General features: G+C 40.2%; 1 protein-coding gene across 2 annotated transcripts in view; it reads left to right on the top strand.

Annotated features, from left to right (window-relative positions):
- Nucleotides 1-18,130, top strand: part of LOC133412119 (glypican-5-like) — a 124,745-nt gene that overhangs the window by 57,180 nt on the left and 49,435 nt on the right. For both annotated transcript variants that reach the window (XM_061695198.1, XM_061695197.1), the window contains one exon: nt 1,131-1,253. In XM_061695198.1, the coding sequence (XP_061551182.1) occupies nt 1,131-1,253 (123 nt within the window). The remainder of the gene's footprint in view (nt 1-1,130; nt 1,254-18,130) is intronic.

Genomic DNA, 18,130 nt, shown 5'->3' with positions numbered 1-18,130 from the left:
GCAAAATGTCAACAATCAAGAAGTCCACTTGGCTTCAATTCAAATTTTTGTGGGCAATCCTGATGTCTAAAGTTAAAATAGAATCATCCAGCTCTTTGTGACTGTGGAACATTAGTCTTACCTCCATTGTCAGGTCACTTAGCAACCAGTAGAGGGCAAAATGAGGCTTCACTGGTGACAGTTGCTGTGAAATGCACCCCAGCTCGCACAGGGAGTGTTACTTAGGCAAAGGAGGAGGGGGGTGGGGGTCATATTACTGCCATAAAATGTCCAGCTTTCCATTGACCCTTTGGAGGAGACACATAAATTGCTGCCAGTAAGTCTTTGAAGGAGGATTTGAACCTTTTATCACTCATGTTCATTGTCCTTTTTGTGTGCTTGGATTGCTCTGAATTTCATGCAGTCACTGTAGACAAACAGGTCTTCAAAAGACATATCAGTTATGGAATATATATTTTACTGGGTTTGAATGACTACTTTAACTCTCCCATGGAAAGCAAACAGATTAAGTGATGGCAGCCCAGTTGAGATGAACTGAATAAGCAAAGAAAATTTGTATGGTCCTTAAACATACATACAGTATTCTTGGTGCACGATTAGTAGTACTGTATACTGTAGGTCAAAATTGGGACATTGCTTAGTTGAGGTCACCTCAGAGAGCATAAGGCCTTAGTATGTATTCAAAATGTGATTTGAAGTAATATTAGTTGCATTGACTTCATCTATCAAAGTAGCTAAATGCCAAGAATGAAGCATTTAACTGACTTGTACATAATATCCAAGCAATTATGTCTTATGCAGTTTATGCTCTCATGAGTAACAAGTCATGTGTTGCTGGCCAAAATTTGTTCAGTATTGTTATTCAAAACATTCTATCAAGCAATTTTCTTTCATTTTAACATACCACAATTTCTCGTGTAAAATGCAAATTTCCCCCCCCAAAAATTGTCAGTAAAAAGTGCGCATTATACATAGGTATAGGGGAAAATAGGGGAAAAAAACCTTTCACATTTTATAAACGTATGCCGCGATATATGTTTTAGATGGTTTTGTTCACTAAACACACAAAAGGTGTGTCTTCACATGGGTAAATATTTCAATTGCTCTCGCTCACATATGTATCTCCTCAGGGACTTCCTGATGTACTTGCAGCGCTACAAGTCCTTCTATGCGGTCCTGCCAGAGATGCTGTGCGAAGGGGAAAACGTGGTGGATGATACCACATGCTGGAGTGGAGATGAAGTGGTGGAGAGGTAAGATCCTGGGATGTGATGCAGAGTTGGAAAATAAATAGGAATGTACATAAGCAATCGGCCACTGATGTCATAAAATAATCTGCTATTAGGCCCACAGTGGGGAACTGAATATGGAATCTGGTCAGTAAGACTCTTCAATACCTTGATTCCCACATATTTTGGGTGAATAATTTGCAAATGCATCCTTTGACAAGCATTATCTGACAGTAATATATGATGTGTATGAACTGTGGGGAAAAGAATCAGCCCTCTCTGTCCCCATTTTGTACCTGTAATTAATTTTTTTAAGAAACCACACACCTGACAACAACAAAAAAAAACAATCAGAGACAGAGGGCGTGACTGATTAGGTGTCAATCATTTGCTTTTCACTCGTGGACACACCCCAGCAGCCTCAAACCCCCATGCTACCTCGTGCTTCAGGAGCTTTGCTGCAACCGTTGCGGGAAAATCCACCTCCAGAAAATGAAAACAAATACCTATCCCTTGTTTGCCAACAACTGGGCATATGCATAGCAAACAGAAGCATAATAAGAAGGAATTGGACAAATTCAAAGACAGAACAAGGGCAAACATACATATTAGTGGCCTTTCGACATGGATGGAGCTCAAGCAGCTGAGAGAATTCAGAAGCGATGCTGAATTAGCGATATTTCTGCTGGACAGGTAAGTTTATCACCTCTTTTGGATTTTTAATTGATTATACATTCCAAAGAATAAAGCTTTAAACCAATAACATTCAGCATTATAGTAACGTTTCGAATGAGTCATACTACCAATGTAGCAGCCATGGCCAACTTTGGCTAGTTACAGTGCTAATGTTAGCTTTGTATTGCTGGTGCTGGATATCCGTTCTCTGTGACTATTTATCGTGACAATGCACTTTCATAAATGCATGGTGTTATGAAGGGCCGTGTTTGAGAATTGTGCTCGTGCACCTTAAATGAGGGGCGCGGCTTTACTCAGAGTCTCGGGGGGTCGCAGGGGGATTAGTGAAGTGAGGCTACGTTCAAATCTTGCTAGCATTTTAACAGTGCAAAGTCCCCCTTTAATGAGCCCATTGTGCATCTGAACGTGATTCCGATTGGATCTTTTTGCCCAACACTCATGGCAAAGTTATGCTGTCGTCCTTCTGTGGAAGCCTTAAGTCCCATTTCCATGGTAACCTCAGCTCTTGGCACTGCCACTTTTTGGCTTTGATGGAGGGAAATAAAGATACATGGGTGCCTTTTCCCCATGACCCGCCCCGAGTACTTGTCACATATCTCGGTTGTTAATTCGACTAGATTAAGTCATATATTTGCTGCTCATTGTGTATGATGTATTATTGGATTGGAGAAAATATGAGCTGTTTATGCTACCCTCTCTGGCTGTCAAAGTCATCTTCTCTTCTCTTCCGCAAACCAGACTATGTGCCAACTGCATATTGAGCAGACCACCCATTCATCAGCGCCTGTGACAGTGTGTCAGCTCACAAAGTACAGTTGGCAGCCAGTGCATGAGTGCCAGCTTCATGATCAGCAACATATGATTGTGCAAGCACCGCGCCGAATGTCCATCTTGCACCTACAGCACAAGAAAAAAATAATTAGTTTTCTTTATGCATGTTGAGAGGATGACTCACTTTATTGCCAAGACGCCGACTTTCAACATGAGCGCTAATGCCTTTTAATGGTGTATTATCATACACTCCCGATTGAGAGCCAGATCTTTTCTTGTGGTGTCAAGTGGTCTTATGGCGAATAAGAAAACAGAACCCTACTGAGACATTTGGCACCACTCATAAACTCTTCAGAGTGGCTTTGTGGTGTGATTCACAGAGAGGAAGATGAAGCGAGAAAAGAAGCAGAAGATCTGGGAATTAAAAGTGTTGGCGTTTTGATACCCCCTGTGCCTCCCTGTGCCCCTGATGAGGGCAGCGTGGTGCAGCGATGGGGGGGAGACTTGGCAGCATAAAGACCCATTGTGGAGTCACTAGAGTGGGCCACATCCCTGCCATGGGGACCCTCAAAGCCTTTAGGGTGAACAAAGACCCTCCTATGAGGCTGCATGGGAAAGACTTTCACTGCCGCTACTGCTGACTGTCCACATCTTGCCTGGGAAAGTTAGATGAGAGTTTTAGATGGCAAAAATGAGATGGGAAATGTATCATATATGGATACTTCAATGCCCACAATTGACATTTTATCCCCTGAAGGACATGTTGGGTTTTTCCCACATATACAGTAAACACACGCAAACACACCAGTTGCACATCCATCAACACTGGGTTCATATTCTATTCAACAGCTGGAGGGGTGTTTCATGCAATTGCACTGTGCTCGTGCAAGAGACACAAATGCACACACTGGCATGCTGTAATACCTCAAAGCACATTAAAGGCAACAGGGATTGAAATTCTCCTCTTTATTCAGCATCTGATGACAGAAGGGGGAGGGGCGGCAAGCAGTCCTAAAGATCCCAAACTCAAAGTACGTGTTGGCATGCATTCAGACTTCACAGAAACACACATGTGAGCAGTTTGCGCCGTCTGTCCGGAAAGATAAGATCAACCAAAATAACCACACTAATGTACAAGTTAGTTATAAAAACAACAACAGTGATAACATAAATAAAAATGGAAAAAAATCTGTGATAATAGCGAGAACAACTCTGATAATGCAACAATTACAAAATTAATATCACACAAGGTCAGCAACAATGATAAAGCAACAGCAGAGACACAATAATGATAAAATAAAATGACCAAAAATGATAACACATTATCAACAGGGAAACAATATTAACAATGAAAATACAACTGTAATGGTAACAATAAAAACATAAAATTATATTAACACAGTGATTTGACCTGTTGTTTCAAGATGAACTGATATACATTTGACTTCTTCCAGGAAGTGAACAATAAAATAAAGTTTAAATAATGTACATATAGAAGTTCTGTGAGGAAACTGCATCCTGCATAGCATAATCCCAAAAAGATTATTCTGCGTATTGCTGTCATTAGCGTTCTAGTGTTTTGTGTAGTTTATACTGGGATTTGTGATTTACTGCTAAATCTAAGCTACAACTATGGAAGCGACAGTAAAAATCCAAATGGACCGCAAGGCCCTGCTTTCTGGCGCCTGGCGGCCTCGCCACACTCTGCCGTGCTGTTGCCTTGGAAATAATTTAATGATCTGAACCAAGGAGGAGTTCAGGCTTGTGGCATAGCACAAAATGTAAAAAAATCAGGAGAGATGGAGCAAAATGCTAATTAATTAGCCTGCAAACCCCACCCCGAAATGACTTTTGACAGTGATACTTTTTGTCTTTTTTTTTTTTTTCTTTAATTACCAATAAACCCCCACAGCATTCACTTTTTTTATGATTTCCTTTATCGAATAAGTCAACTGCTTGGATTCTTATTGGGTAGATCACGTCTTTTTCTTTAGATTTTTCCAAAAACAAGGTCAAAGATTCAACCACATCAAAGGCTCAATTTAAATACATGGTTCAGGAGAGTCAATTCCGCTAAAGGCATGGAATCAGATATTAAGATTGGAACCAGGCCTCTTTCAAATCATGTTTTTTTTACTATTATTGTTTAATACTTAATGTTGTAATTGTCACTGTTGTAGTTGTTTGCATACATTGTGCGCAAGTGTGCATGCGTGTTGTTTCAGGTGTTCAGTAAATATAAACAGTAGTATCAGATAGCTGTCACTTGAAAATACATAAGAAAATAGTTGGTACAAAAAGGCGCTAAATTACAATAGGGAATTTAGAACTGCAGTGTAAATCCATCGTAAAAATATATACGTATACATCTTTACATTTTCAGTGAACCCACCTCAAATCTGCAATCTGTTTACTTGCAAGTAAACCCTAAAAAGGTTTATACTGTACTGTACAGTGGTGCCTTGAGACACGAGTGACCCGACTTCAGAGTTTTTTTGGGGGTACGAGCCGTCGTTCGGACGATTTTTATGCTTTAACTTGCGGTCAAAAATTCCAGATGCAAGCGTTGTATGGGTAGTGCAGTGAACTCAACTCCACTCCACAACAAGCAACAGTTTGACAGACAGTGAACAATTTTTCAAAAAAGAGGTTTCAAGCTATTTAATAACACTCCAAGTTGGAGTTTACTGTCAAACTGAACAGAAAACAAAGCGAATTACATATTGTGTACAGGTATTTAAAACAACCACAGAACTTCGTCTTCCTCTAGCTTAAAGCCTACACACAATGCAAAATGCCATGCACGGGCTAACGTATAACCTCTATGTTGTGGCGTTATAATACTTTAAGCAATGGCTATTTGAACACAAATGGTGCAGCAACATATCTATACGGAAAATATAACAATTATCAAAGACATATGTTCTTTATGCTTTGTGAAAAACGGCTAACATAACTGCAGTTTACTAGGTTACTTACAGTAGTTGTTAAAGTATTCGTTTGTCTTCATGACTGTAATATACTGCCTCCTGGTGCCCAAGACAACACCAGAATGAGTCACAGTGAATTAATCTTGATAAACAAACTATTTAATTCTTTAAATTATATTTAATTATGTTATTACTATGTTGTACAAGGTAAATACTATAGAGTGCTATTTTCCTTATTAAAAAACACATTATAATTTTTTTGGGGTACTTTTTGAGGAGGCTGGAATTGATTCATGGCTTTTTTTTATTTCAATGGGGAAAGATGATTTGAGATGCAAGTGTTGGGAGCGTGGTAATGGAACAAATTAAACTAACTCAAGGCACCACTGTAATTGCCTATAGATCCCACAAGACAGCAACATTTATGTCTAAATGAAGCTCCTCAACTCACTTCAGCACCAAGTTCCCACCACATGGCGCCAAAGCTATGCTGTTATTGTTTTCAACTTAGCACAAAAAAGAATGAATAACGGAGGAATAGTCAGCAAATGCCGAACCGCGAATATGTGGGAGTTCACGGAACGGCAAGTATATTTCAAAAGCTTCATCATTCAAACTGAACTCCAGGGTTACAAGAATGTGTGTGGGTGTGTAATGCATGTGTGTGTGCGCCATTGTTATTGAAAAGATGGATGACCGCACGGTCATCACCATATTTCACACACGATTCCAAAGTTTAGATTCATTGTGAAAGACGGACCACAGACTGTGTAAGCGCTCCTGAATGCCATACATTTTTATACGTTTATGACAATCCATTTGTTTATCATTTTGACATCTGGAATTCATTCTGTCTGTGCGGCGAGAGGGGGGAGAGTGTTCCGCCAGGCAAAACCCATACCCCCCCCAGTCTCTGCTTTGCTCACTTTTCCCCTCGTTTGTCCAGTCCAATCAGTCTGTAGCGTTATTCTTTCACCTGCCTTCCTCGCGTCAGCCTCATTTAAAACCACCAAATGGAAGCAAAGGGCCTAAGAAAGAACTTGCATTGTAGCAGCACAAGTCTGTTGACATTAAACTTCAGTTGGATTTTACACAAAATAAACACACTGTAATTAGTTAGAAACAGCACATCCAGTAGTTTTCATTCTTTTCAGTTCATTCCAAGACCACGCTCATTACTTAAAACACTTGTATCTCAAATCATCGTTCTCCATTGCAAGGAATGGAAATGCAATTAATCGCTTCCAGTCTCACAAAAAATGTCATGTCTTATTTAATAAGAATAATAGCAATCTATATTGTAGTTGGTAAAAACATACAGTAATGACATAATTGAATAGAATGTAAAGAATACAACAGTTCTTGCCACATTTTGTTTTGCTTCAACTTATTGGAAATTGTGCTGCTCCTTCTGTTGTATGCGCCCTTGGTCACCTAATACAGACATACTGATATACGGTACGTGCAGCTGGTCCTCAGTAACCAGTGCAGTGACCATTGTGCAATGGGCACCGAGACTTCAAGTCTGGGATGATGTTGATTGTGCAAATGTCGCAGATACTCCTCAGTCAGTGTGCAAATGGAGCAGATGCTACTCTGTCTACTCTGTTTTACATTGTTGTTTTTTTTACATTGGTTTTCACATTCATGAATACTATATTGAAAATAATATATTCACCCTAATCTTAGCTGTGTTGAAATTACTGTATGTTGAAATGTCGCAAAACATGGAGTTCAAGGTATCATGTCTGCCATGTTGGAGTAGTCTGTTTTTGTGGTTGTTTCTTTGGAATTGGCTGCTGTTTTAATCTTTTAGTGGAACCTCCAGAGTTGAATGCCCAAGCACTGTAGAGTTTGGAGTTCAATCAACATTTTTTGTGCCTCCGAACTCACCGAAAGGAGCTTGGCTCTTGACCAGCCATCAGGGCTGACTTTATTCGAGATGTCAGCAAATCTCAGTGAGCATCTAAAGGATTACATACCGGTAACTCAAAAGTCTGTTTGGCTTTTTCTGCTGTATTGTTGACAGAGATTCCAACAAAAGCCGTTTAACCTACCTTTTGTTTTTAGCTCAATTCAAACATTACAGTTAATACTAAAATAGCATATACTGTGTGTAAGTAGAACTAGTTTAAACTACAGAAATAGTGACTTTGTGAAACGTTTTGTCCTTTTTGGTTTCCTTTGCACATTTTTTTTCAATTTGCATGTGACAACAGCAGCAAACTTCTTAGTCCTTCCTTTGTGCCACCAACAATCCCTGTCCACTATTTATCCCTCATTCAAACTTGATGGCCCATTCCTTTCCCATAACCCTTTGCTGTTGTGAAGGACCTGCTTGACATTACAGCTGCGTTGCTTCCACGTTTCCCTCCCCTTACATCTTTCCGTCACTTGCATTTGTACATCATCAGTAAGTGCCATTTCTGCTGAAATTGGACTGTAAAATATTATGGTGTCCTTGCTCAAGTAGTAAAGTTATTAAAAGATACTTTATATGTATGTTTGCACATATTTCTTCCTCAGTTGCATTCGCTAAGTGAGGAGTGTTTATTTGTTTCCAGCAGTCTAAAGTGAGAATTTATGACAGATCATGAAGGTGTTATAAAGTGTTCCTCCAACTTTCCAGCGTTCTATTACAACTTTTAATGAAAAGGGCACAGTTTTACAGCATCTGACTTCTGCTGCGTGTCCAGCCTGTGGATGGGTTGATGCAATGTAATTAAAGTACCACAGTAGGCTTACTGGGCGCGGCAGGGCACCCAGCAACCACTTCACTCGGCCCCTTGCATGACATGGCATTCATAGCAATAAATGATGAGAAACAGGAAGGGAGAAAGGAAGCGTGCATGAGGGTACAGTGGATGCAAGGAGGATGGTGAGCTAATTGATGGATGAGGCAGTAGAATGAGAGATGTAGGTCAGTTGTAGGTGGAAGCAGCGGCTTTGCAAGAGCCCCTGGATCATCGTGGCCTCGCTGTTTGTGTGTGTCTCATTGTCATGTGTGTGCTTCCTGTGTGTTGATGTATCTTATTTTGACGCGCATTCGGAGGCGTCACGCCATTGAACAAAGGACAAAACCCCCAGAAGCACTTGTTAGGAAGGCTATGGTTTGCTTACCAGGACCTAAATTCTAATTCGTCATGTATTGCCATAACATCGTTATATACTGTCCTTAAACTAATGGTAATAAACGCAATAGACGTGATCAGATAATCACTTTGTGAAGAAGTCGTGTGCCTGTTTGACAATTAATAACTTTTTACAATTAACTCATTCACTACCAGCCATTTTTGAAGCAGTTCCCCATTTTGCCAGCTATTTTGGAGCATTTTTGACTGATCTTTCAACACCCACAGAATATTGGGTGACAATAAAGCCTACCGAAAGAAACAGTAGACTCTCTTCTTTCACCATAAAAAGTTCACTGCATTTTTGCTTATTTATTTTCATGCGTAATTGTGTCGCTATACATCATTACACCATTATTAAAATATCCTAGTAACGTGTATGTTGTTCAAGTATGATATCCACCACAGTTGTAAGATTGAGAATTGATCTTTTAGATTGAAGTGAATACTTGAGTGACTTTGGAGAAGATGTGTGATCCATGTGTATGTGGACTGTCACTGAGACGTTGATTCTAAATTATGAAATTTCTGCCATCACGGCTCTTGTCTCCTTTTGAAGCTATTGGCTCTGCATTTCAGTACAGTTAAACAGCAAAATAACCCTCTCAAAATAGACCCCTGTGTTATGAGAAAGGTCTTTATGTACCACATACACTTACACACTCCCTCTGTTGAGTGCGCTTTTTAACAGTGTTCAAAGGCAGAGAAAATCCACCTTCAAATCTCCACTTTGATCCACACACGCAATTTGTAAGTGCGTGGACACGGGATTACGGCCTTCCAGTCGTCACACTATTGCCGTGTGCTGAAGCTTACATTCTATACAAACACTTGCGCACATTCATGCAGCACGATCACATAATTGGGGTGATTTGGAGCGGAGCCGCTTGGCTTTTGAGGCAAGTTGAGTGTTTTTTGTTTAACTTTGTCTGATGTTTGATTATGGAGCTCACGGCAGCATCAGGGCAAAGGTTTTACGTTGCATGTTAGTGTGACTACATGTACATATCTTTGTGGTATTTAACATCAAGGTGAGAATAGGAACAGTGTTTAGGTCGAGTCCCAAATTCCAATTCCAAGTTTAAGACTAAGCCCAACCCAGCGGATAAGCATTTGATTGAATGACAGCTACGGAAGGCGGAAGGCAAAACTAACACAACCTCACACTGTGCAAACAACAAAAGTACAGTAATGCACTGTGGAGGGTGTTTGTGCATGTGTGCCTCTGATCTGTGCACTGTGTGTCTGTGCGGTAACCTGAAACCACAGGGAAAACGTTCCTAAAATTCCGGGTGGGTTTGGGTGTCACAGCTCGCTTGCTGAAGCCTCCTGAGTGGTGCTGGGAATGCGGCCTCCGCAAGGAACAGGGACAGGCTGAAGGGAAAGTCCCCACACCTACACATGCGGATGCACAAGGCATGTACACCGTAGACGAAATCTAATTTGATGAGCACAGACACAAATAATTCAGTGGAGCCTTGTTTTTTGCTATAAATCCGTTCAAAAAAGACTTCCTGAACATCCTGGCGAGTTCGGCAACGCGTACTCCATTTTCGTACTTTGCCACAATTTCTTTATTGATGTCTATTGTGTTTCTCGTCTTCTTTTTTAAAGGGTCGGCATTTGGAATTTAACTTTTGCCCCGTGGTGGCTTGTTGAGCAATCACCCTCAAGAAATAAAAATAACTTTCGAAACGCTTCCGATGAACGTGCAAGGTTACGTTCAGTGTCGCTCCCTCGAGTGACGGAGCGCTGCACCCGGTAACACAGCAACATCTCACCTTACTAAAATACACCTGACATAATATAATGTTAACAGAAATACAGACTGACGAAACAGTGACACAGGGTACATCTGAAAAGTAGCAAAACAATGTACACTCTCCTTAACTGTGGCAAATCTTCTCATAGCCAAGAACTAACAAAAAATAAATGGTCAAAAATCAAATATTCACACTGCAAATGTAAAGATTTGCTTGAGGAAAATCAAATCATCAGCATCAGCTGATGGAGGTTTAACTTCACTGACCAATTTACAGTATGCTGACGACGCGTCCAATTTCCAATCTGTTGCTGACTGACAGATAGGCCTGATCGTGACACATTTAAGGGTTGTGGCTGGGATTCCGGCCCAGAAATGTCAATGTCAATGCTACCAGCTGCCTGACTCGCTTTGAATAACTAACCTTTGGCCATATTTTTTTTTACTCTACCTCACTCCTGGCACTGCAGTTTGCACAGGTCTGCAGGATAAAATGTGGACTGTTATTGTGTGTATGTGTAGGGGGGTATGCCAAGCTTCTGGTTCACTATGAATCCCACTAAATGCACTTGACTTGGGGATCTATGTTTGCATGTTCTGTGTATGTTTGGGTTGTGCGCTTTATAGCAGCCAACAGAGACCGACCCTTGACCCCTTCACTCAACACACTCAGCATCTGCTGCTATGCATGTACAGTAAATGCCCGATTGCCTTGTGTTTACCATTCACTTGTATTCACATGTGCACTCAGCAGACACTTTATTAAGTACACCTGCACAGTCCAAAAAGATCCAATACAGGAGTTGTATTCAAAATTCATCATTTACAAACATTGACAAGGCTCAGTTTTGCATGAGACCTTTAGAGATGTATTAGCTTATCTACGTTAATGTAGTATCTTGCTGTAATGTAGAGCTGCACAGCATTTCACATGTGGCTTATTTTATTTAGATAAGGCATTTACAAAATACACTAATGGAGGGATTTTAAAGTGGTACATGGGCTCCGTCTAGTGGTATGTAAAAGAATCACTGCCTAACAAGTACAGTTCAGTTGTATTTAACTTAAGATCAATACATTTGCATTTAATCATTAAGAACTGTTTGTTTTTAAACTTGGAATTAGGTGCAATTTGTATTTAAATTTTATGTGCAATACATTTTAATTGAATCATGATTTAACTCCAGTTCTTTATTTTCCTATACTTAATTATAGTTAGTGCTCAAACCCCATAATATTACTGTGGCTTACAATAATATCAAACATACATTTTAGGAATAAAACATCTGTATCATCTTTGACGACTACGTATTTCAATGTTGGTCATTATGGTGCTACTTTCGTGAGCTAAGTATTTTTTTCAGTGGTAATTGGTGTAAAATGTTTGACAACCACTTCACTAATGTGTTTCGAAAGAGATTAATGTGCTTGAAAGAGATATCACACTAAATCATTTTCTTGTAATGTGGAAAAATATAACTGACATTATGTGAAGGCAAAACCACAGTTTGTGTGGAAACACCACATATGCATTGAAAAAATGTAATCCTCCATGTCGACTGCATGTTAACTTGGAGTAGTAAATACCGCTGTGGTTTGAATCAGACAGACAGACAGACAAACAGGTGGCAGGAGCACACCAGAGGGTCCTGGTATCCGCCCCTCACCCACCTGTCTATACTCCAGGGCATAGTTTACTGTTCTGGCTCTGCCCCTGCCTGTCCTTGTCTGCCTTCTATAAACCAACTGCCCCTCGACTTCGACGCTCACACCCAAAACCTAAGCTATACACACACCCATGTCTGCATGTCAACAGAGGGGTAAGGGGGAAAAAAACTCAAAAAAATTCAGTAAATTAGTCAAGGAAAGGAAAAAAGCAGCAATATACAGTAATAAATGGGAGGGAAAACAACGGGGCTCTAAATCTCTATGCAGCTCTTTTTCAATGTGTGCTTTATCAGATTCTTCATGCTAATAATGTTCTTCAGTATAATGCAGCACAGTTCTGCTCCAAACTACATCAACTACATCTACAATAGTTAACATAATGTTAACCTCTTTGACAATCATCTTTATGAAGGCCGAATATTTGATGCTGTTTTCGTAATATCTATCATTAAATTATTCATTGGTCATATTGTTTTGGCTGGTAGTAGTAGGTGGATTTAAATATTCAGTAATAGCGCCTCTGGTGGCGCTGTGTGAAGAGCAATGCTGACATCTAGTGGCTAATCTCCCTCATTGAGGATTGTATTGTAAATTGACTTTTTATTTTATTTTAAATTGGACTGTAGAGCGTCATGACCACTAACACTTGGGTATCTACTATACATGCCATCTGATTCAGATGGTTTTTTTTTTTTATTTATTTTCATACCGAAACTCATACTCAAACTTTAATGATTAATAATATCAATGGTTAAAAAAAAAACAAAAAAAAAGTATTGGACTGTGTAATCAGTTTACTGTGCATTGTGAGTATTTTATGCCTTGAAAAACGTGGGAGCAGTGTTTTACCGAAAGTCAACAGTATTTTAATCAGTGTGAGGCGACTCATTGAGGCGGCAGGCAGTTACACCCAGTGACTGAGTTCATCGAGTTCTGGAAAAACACGTCTGGACATGGTATGACTGAAACCTGTGTAACTGTCACCAGATGATATTACAGTTCAAAACAATGGCTGAATCTTTTGGTTTCAATCCTCTTCAGTTCAATTCTGTTAAAACAGGCAAGGAAGTGACACCAGTAGTAGGTTTCAATCCGAAAATAGGCTATGTATCACAAAATATACATTTAGGACATAAACAAATGTAAAATGTACAAAGGGTCATTTATGAATAGAGTTAATATATAATATCCCAATTTTTTTTGTACAATGTCAAAACAGATTCTTATTCTAAAGTGTGCAATAGTGGAGTAATACTCATCAGTGACAGAATGGTGCAAATGATAATTCAAGAATTTCAATTGCAATCATGGCACTTGTGGAAAAACAATGTTAAGTGTCAGTGGTACAAGGGACAAATGCCATCATCATGATACATAATTCTGAGCAATAAATAATACCGAACGATACAGCTATAACAATACAAAAAGTGCTAAATAACTAGCACAGTGTCACTTTAAGCTTACAAGTCAACAGTTTAAAAAGTTATTGACAAGCAGAATAGAATGGATTGCCACGTGGTTTTTGGTGTGTGGTGTTCAATAGCACATATCAAAGTGAAGGGTTTGGAAAAGGTTTTGCTCAAGGTGGGAGGAGTCCCAGATGTTTATGGCTTCCCTTTTCTTAGCTCTTGAAGATTTGTCCGTTTTAGTTTGACTCCAACAAATTGTAACGATCCAGACTATAGTTTAGTTTAGTTTGAAAGACGTTGACAGCTCCAACCTAAACCACTGGAAATACTTTTGGGATGAACTAGAACTGAAATTGTGCACCATCTACTCACAATTACTTATTACTTCATCCCACATACTAAAAATAATGTAGCCATTCTTTCCAGCAGAGTGCAGACCACAAGTGACCAGAAACATTTGGAGAATCAATCAAGCTTCCGATTTTTGGGGGGGACAGCACTGAGTCAGTGCATTATCTATTTCCTCCATTCTCTATAAAGCGCATGTCCTCATTTGGGTCAAGGTTGAACAAGAGGCGAGTACAACCCTTGTCTTGAGTTTGTTGTCACATTTCTGTCGGGCCAATTATATATTACTCGTGCACTCACTGTAGTAGTCTCGCCACGCTGCACTATTTGCATATCTTTTGTTGACCAATACTGGCCACTCATGCCAGAGTAGCATCTGCTCCATTTGCACACTGACTGAGGAGTATCTGCAAAATTTGCACAATCAACATTGTCCCAGATTATCGCACGACTCGCTTGAAGTCTCGGCGCCCTTTGCACAATGGTCATTGCACCGGACTATTGCAATATTAGTCATTCGAACTGCTCTAAGTGCTAGAGGACTCTGCATCTTTTTGCACAATTGTCAAAAAAAAAAAATAATAATAATAATGTACCAGCATTACCAGATAACTATCAACCCTTTATTGCTCAGTTTTCTTAATGTCAATGGACAAACAACCATTCACACCTGTGGGCATGCATGTTGGATTCGAACCCCGAACTTCAGGAACTGTAGAGCAGACGTGCTAACCACTATTTCACCGTGCTGCCACCAGTGTATTTATTCGCTAGAAACTCACAGGAGTGCCTTGAAGTACAGCTGGGAATGGACACCTGCATGAATGTCATGCGTTCAGTGCATCCTATTGGCCACAAGGGTGCGGTGTGGCAGCTAAAATCAAATTTCACGTTCCCTGCCAGGTCCCATAGTAGTTCAATTTATACTAATATTAATAGACGAAACTTGACCTTCAACCTGATTCTTTAGTACTGTGAAAATAAATAAATGTATTTTAGATCAGATTAACCTTCCACAAAAGGTCGATTACACACTGCATCGGTGTACAGCTCTGAATAGCATCACGTAGCCTTTAATGGCAGTATCTGTTTTCACAGATGAGACAAGGAGAAAGTGTTTGAGTGAGTCTCCGTGAGTCAGCCGTTGTGGGCGTCATCAGTTTGTCGCCAAGTGCGAGTCAACTTAAGCCAAATTAATGTAGCTCTGCGCGACCGCCGTAATTGTTTGATATATTCGATCTCTGTTCATTACCCCAGAGTAGCATCGAGTTCAATGGCGGCTGACTGGTAGCGATGGCAAGTAATGGCCTACAGATGAGCCACACTCGTTATTGGAGACTCTGCTCGGCCTGTGGGGTGCTTACAAATAGATGGCTAGAATAGTACTAACATCAAACACCTCTCGAGTGCATGGATTCTCGGTGTGTGATTACCACTAAGTCGTTCTTTGTTGCTATGATAAGTGAATCATTATTAGTCATCGATCCCACTCACCTCATAGCGCTCCCTTTTGCTCCCCAGGGTTGGCTGAGTTTGCTTAGTGAGCATACCAAGACATGATGGAACTTGAGCTCCGCTGACGAGACAAATTACTTGTTGAAGTGGCATAATAATCTGGTTTTAATATCACAAACAAGGAGTCAAAAAAACATGTACCTGTCGATGTTGAGGCCAAACATTCATGAACTGTATATATATTACTTAAACAAGCTATAATTACCTACACATTTAAGTCGAGTTTATAATTGTTGAATATGTAATCAAAAGACTGCATTGCCTTCACTATTCAAACAAGAGGAGCAGAAATACATACAATAGAATATAATAGTAATTTCTGCGCTAACTGAAATTGTCGCAGCAGCAAAGTAATTGAACATGATGAGATTGCCTCGTAATTGTGTTTATGCTGATGCAGAGACACACTTGTTTATTGTTAACTCTAGTTTACGTTTTTTTAGATTTTACCTGCTGCGTTTACTGCTAAAAATTATATCTATTTGATATTGAGCCGGAAAACATGGTGGGGTAATGGTTAGCTTTTGCCGTCCCTTGTGGAGTTTGCATATGCTCCCCGTGCTTTAGTGGGTTTTCGCCGGGTAGTCTGGCTTCGCCCCACATTCCCAAAACATACATGTTTCTTTAACTTGGGGGGGGGGGGGGGGGGGGGGGGAATCTCCTCAATTGTCCATAGGTGTGAATGTGAATGGCAGTTTGTTTATATGTGTGGCTGTCGTGGCTAAGTCAACTGGGATAGGCGCCTAATGAGGGCAAGCGCCATGGAAAATGGATGGATGATAAATGTCAAGTACAGTATGTAATCAACAGTTTGCATTGCCTCCACAACTTAAACAAGAGGAAGAGTACACAAAATACACAATAATATTATTAATTTATGAGACAACTGAAATTATCCCTGCAGCACCTATGTATTATAACACCAGTTTGGCATTTTTAATGTGTTCATGCTGCATTTACTGATAACAATTACATTAATTTGATATTGAGCACATGATATCATAATTTTAAAGAAGAAATTACACTCGAGCTGATTTGCTTTGCTCAAGGACAAACTCTGGAGCTTTGTGAGTCCACACAGGACTTACTGGAGATCTATCCTGTTGAAAAGAAGTGATGAGAAACTCAACCCTGTTCACTTAAATGATTTAGTGCAGTGTTCCCCAACCTGCTTTGCACCGCGGACTGGTTAGGAGTCAGCATTTTTCTCACGGACCCTCTGTGGTGGCGTGCGCGCATGCATGCATGTGGGTCTATCTATCTATCTGTCTGTCTATCTATCTATCTATCTATCTATCTATCTATCTATCTATCTATCTATCTATCTATCTATCTATCTATCTATCTATCTATCTATCTATCTATCTATCTATCTATCTATCTATCTATCTATCTATCTATCTATCTCTATCTATCTATCTATCTATCTATCTATATATATATGCATATATAAAAAGTAAAAGTAGTTCTGCCTGTGTCGAGGAGCAACCTACAACTGTATCGGTATCAGAACGGACTTGGCGCGTGAGTTAACTGTTGCGATAAACCCATATTTTAAGTAGCACTCCTGATATAGTGTTGTTTCGTTCGCAAACGTTTCATTCAAAAGAACAATTTTTTTCAGTTAGCATAATGAAATGAATTAGTTTATGAAATTATTTCGTTCTTTGAGCTCTGCCGCTGTTAGCCAGTCCGCTCAGACCGGAAACAGAAGCGTTCGAGCCGGCTGTGACCGGAAACGGACGCGTTCTGTGCAGTCTCGACGTGTCAATTAAGACGCGCAGCTGTTGCGGGAGAGGAGATCCGGTCAATTTTCAAAATAAAACACATTGACACGCGAATTGCAATACAACAGAAATTATATAAATTGGTCATTCTTTCTCTGCGGCCCGGTAACAAATGCCACACAGCCCGATACTGGTCGGCGGACCGGTGGTTGGGGACCACTGATTTAGTGTATATTCATTGGAGAGCAGCACGGTGAACGACTGGTTAGCACATCTGCCTCACAGTTCTGAGGACCGGGGTTCAAATCCCGGCCTCGCCTGTGTGGAGTTTGCATGTTCTCCCCGTGCCTGCGTGGGTTTTCTCCGGGTACTCCGGTTTCCTCCCACATCTCAAACACATGCGTGGTAGGTTAATTGAAGACTCTAAATTGCCCGTAGGTGTGAATGTGAGTGCGAATGGTTGTTTGTTTCTATGTGCCCTGTGATTGGCTGGCGACCAGTTCGGGGTGCACCCCGCCTCTCTGGGATAGGCTCCGGCAGCCCGCGACCCTTGTGAGGAGAAGCGGTAAAGAAAATGGATGGATGGATATTGATTGGACGAAATTAACAGGATAAAGAAAACACTTAATGCACAGATTAACACATTCCATAAACCATTGATAAAACTAGTACTGTGGAATATGGACAAAATTTTATATCCCAATATAGGTAATTTTATATCACTATAAGGAATGTAGAGTGTTATTGTGTACATTGTAACAATGTTGTTTACATCAGTGCTCCTCTAGCAGTGCCATTAACGAGTATTTGTGGTAGTAGCGTGGCTACAGTAGTTGTTCATACAATGTTAGTGTCGCGTCTGAGGTGTAGGACGTCCAAAGTCACTCTTATAAATCCTCATATTCTTTCGGAGTGAATCATACACACTGGTATTGAACCCAGCT

The sequence above is a fragment of the Phycodurus eques genome, chromosome 13 (genome assembly GCF_024500275.1).
Source record: "Phycodurus eques isolate BA_2022a chromosome 13, UOR_Pequ_1.1, whole genome shotgun sequence".
NCBI classification, from domain to species: domain Eukaryota; kingdom Metazoa; phylum Chordata; class Actinopteri; order Syngnathiformes; family Syngnathidae; genus Phycodurus; species Phycodurus eques.
This window is presented reverse-complemented; position numbering and strand designations above follow the sequence as displayed.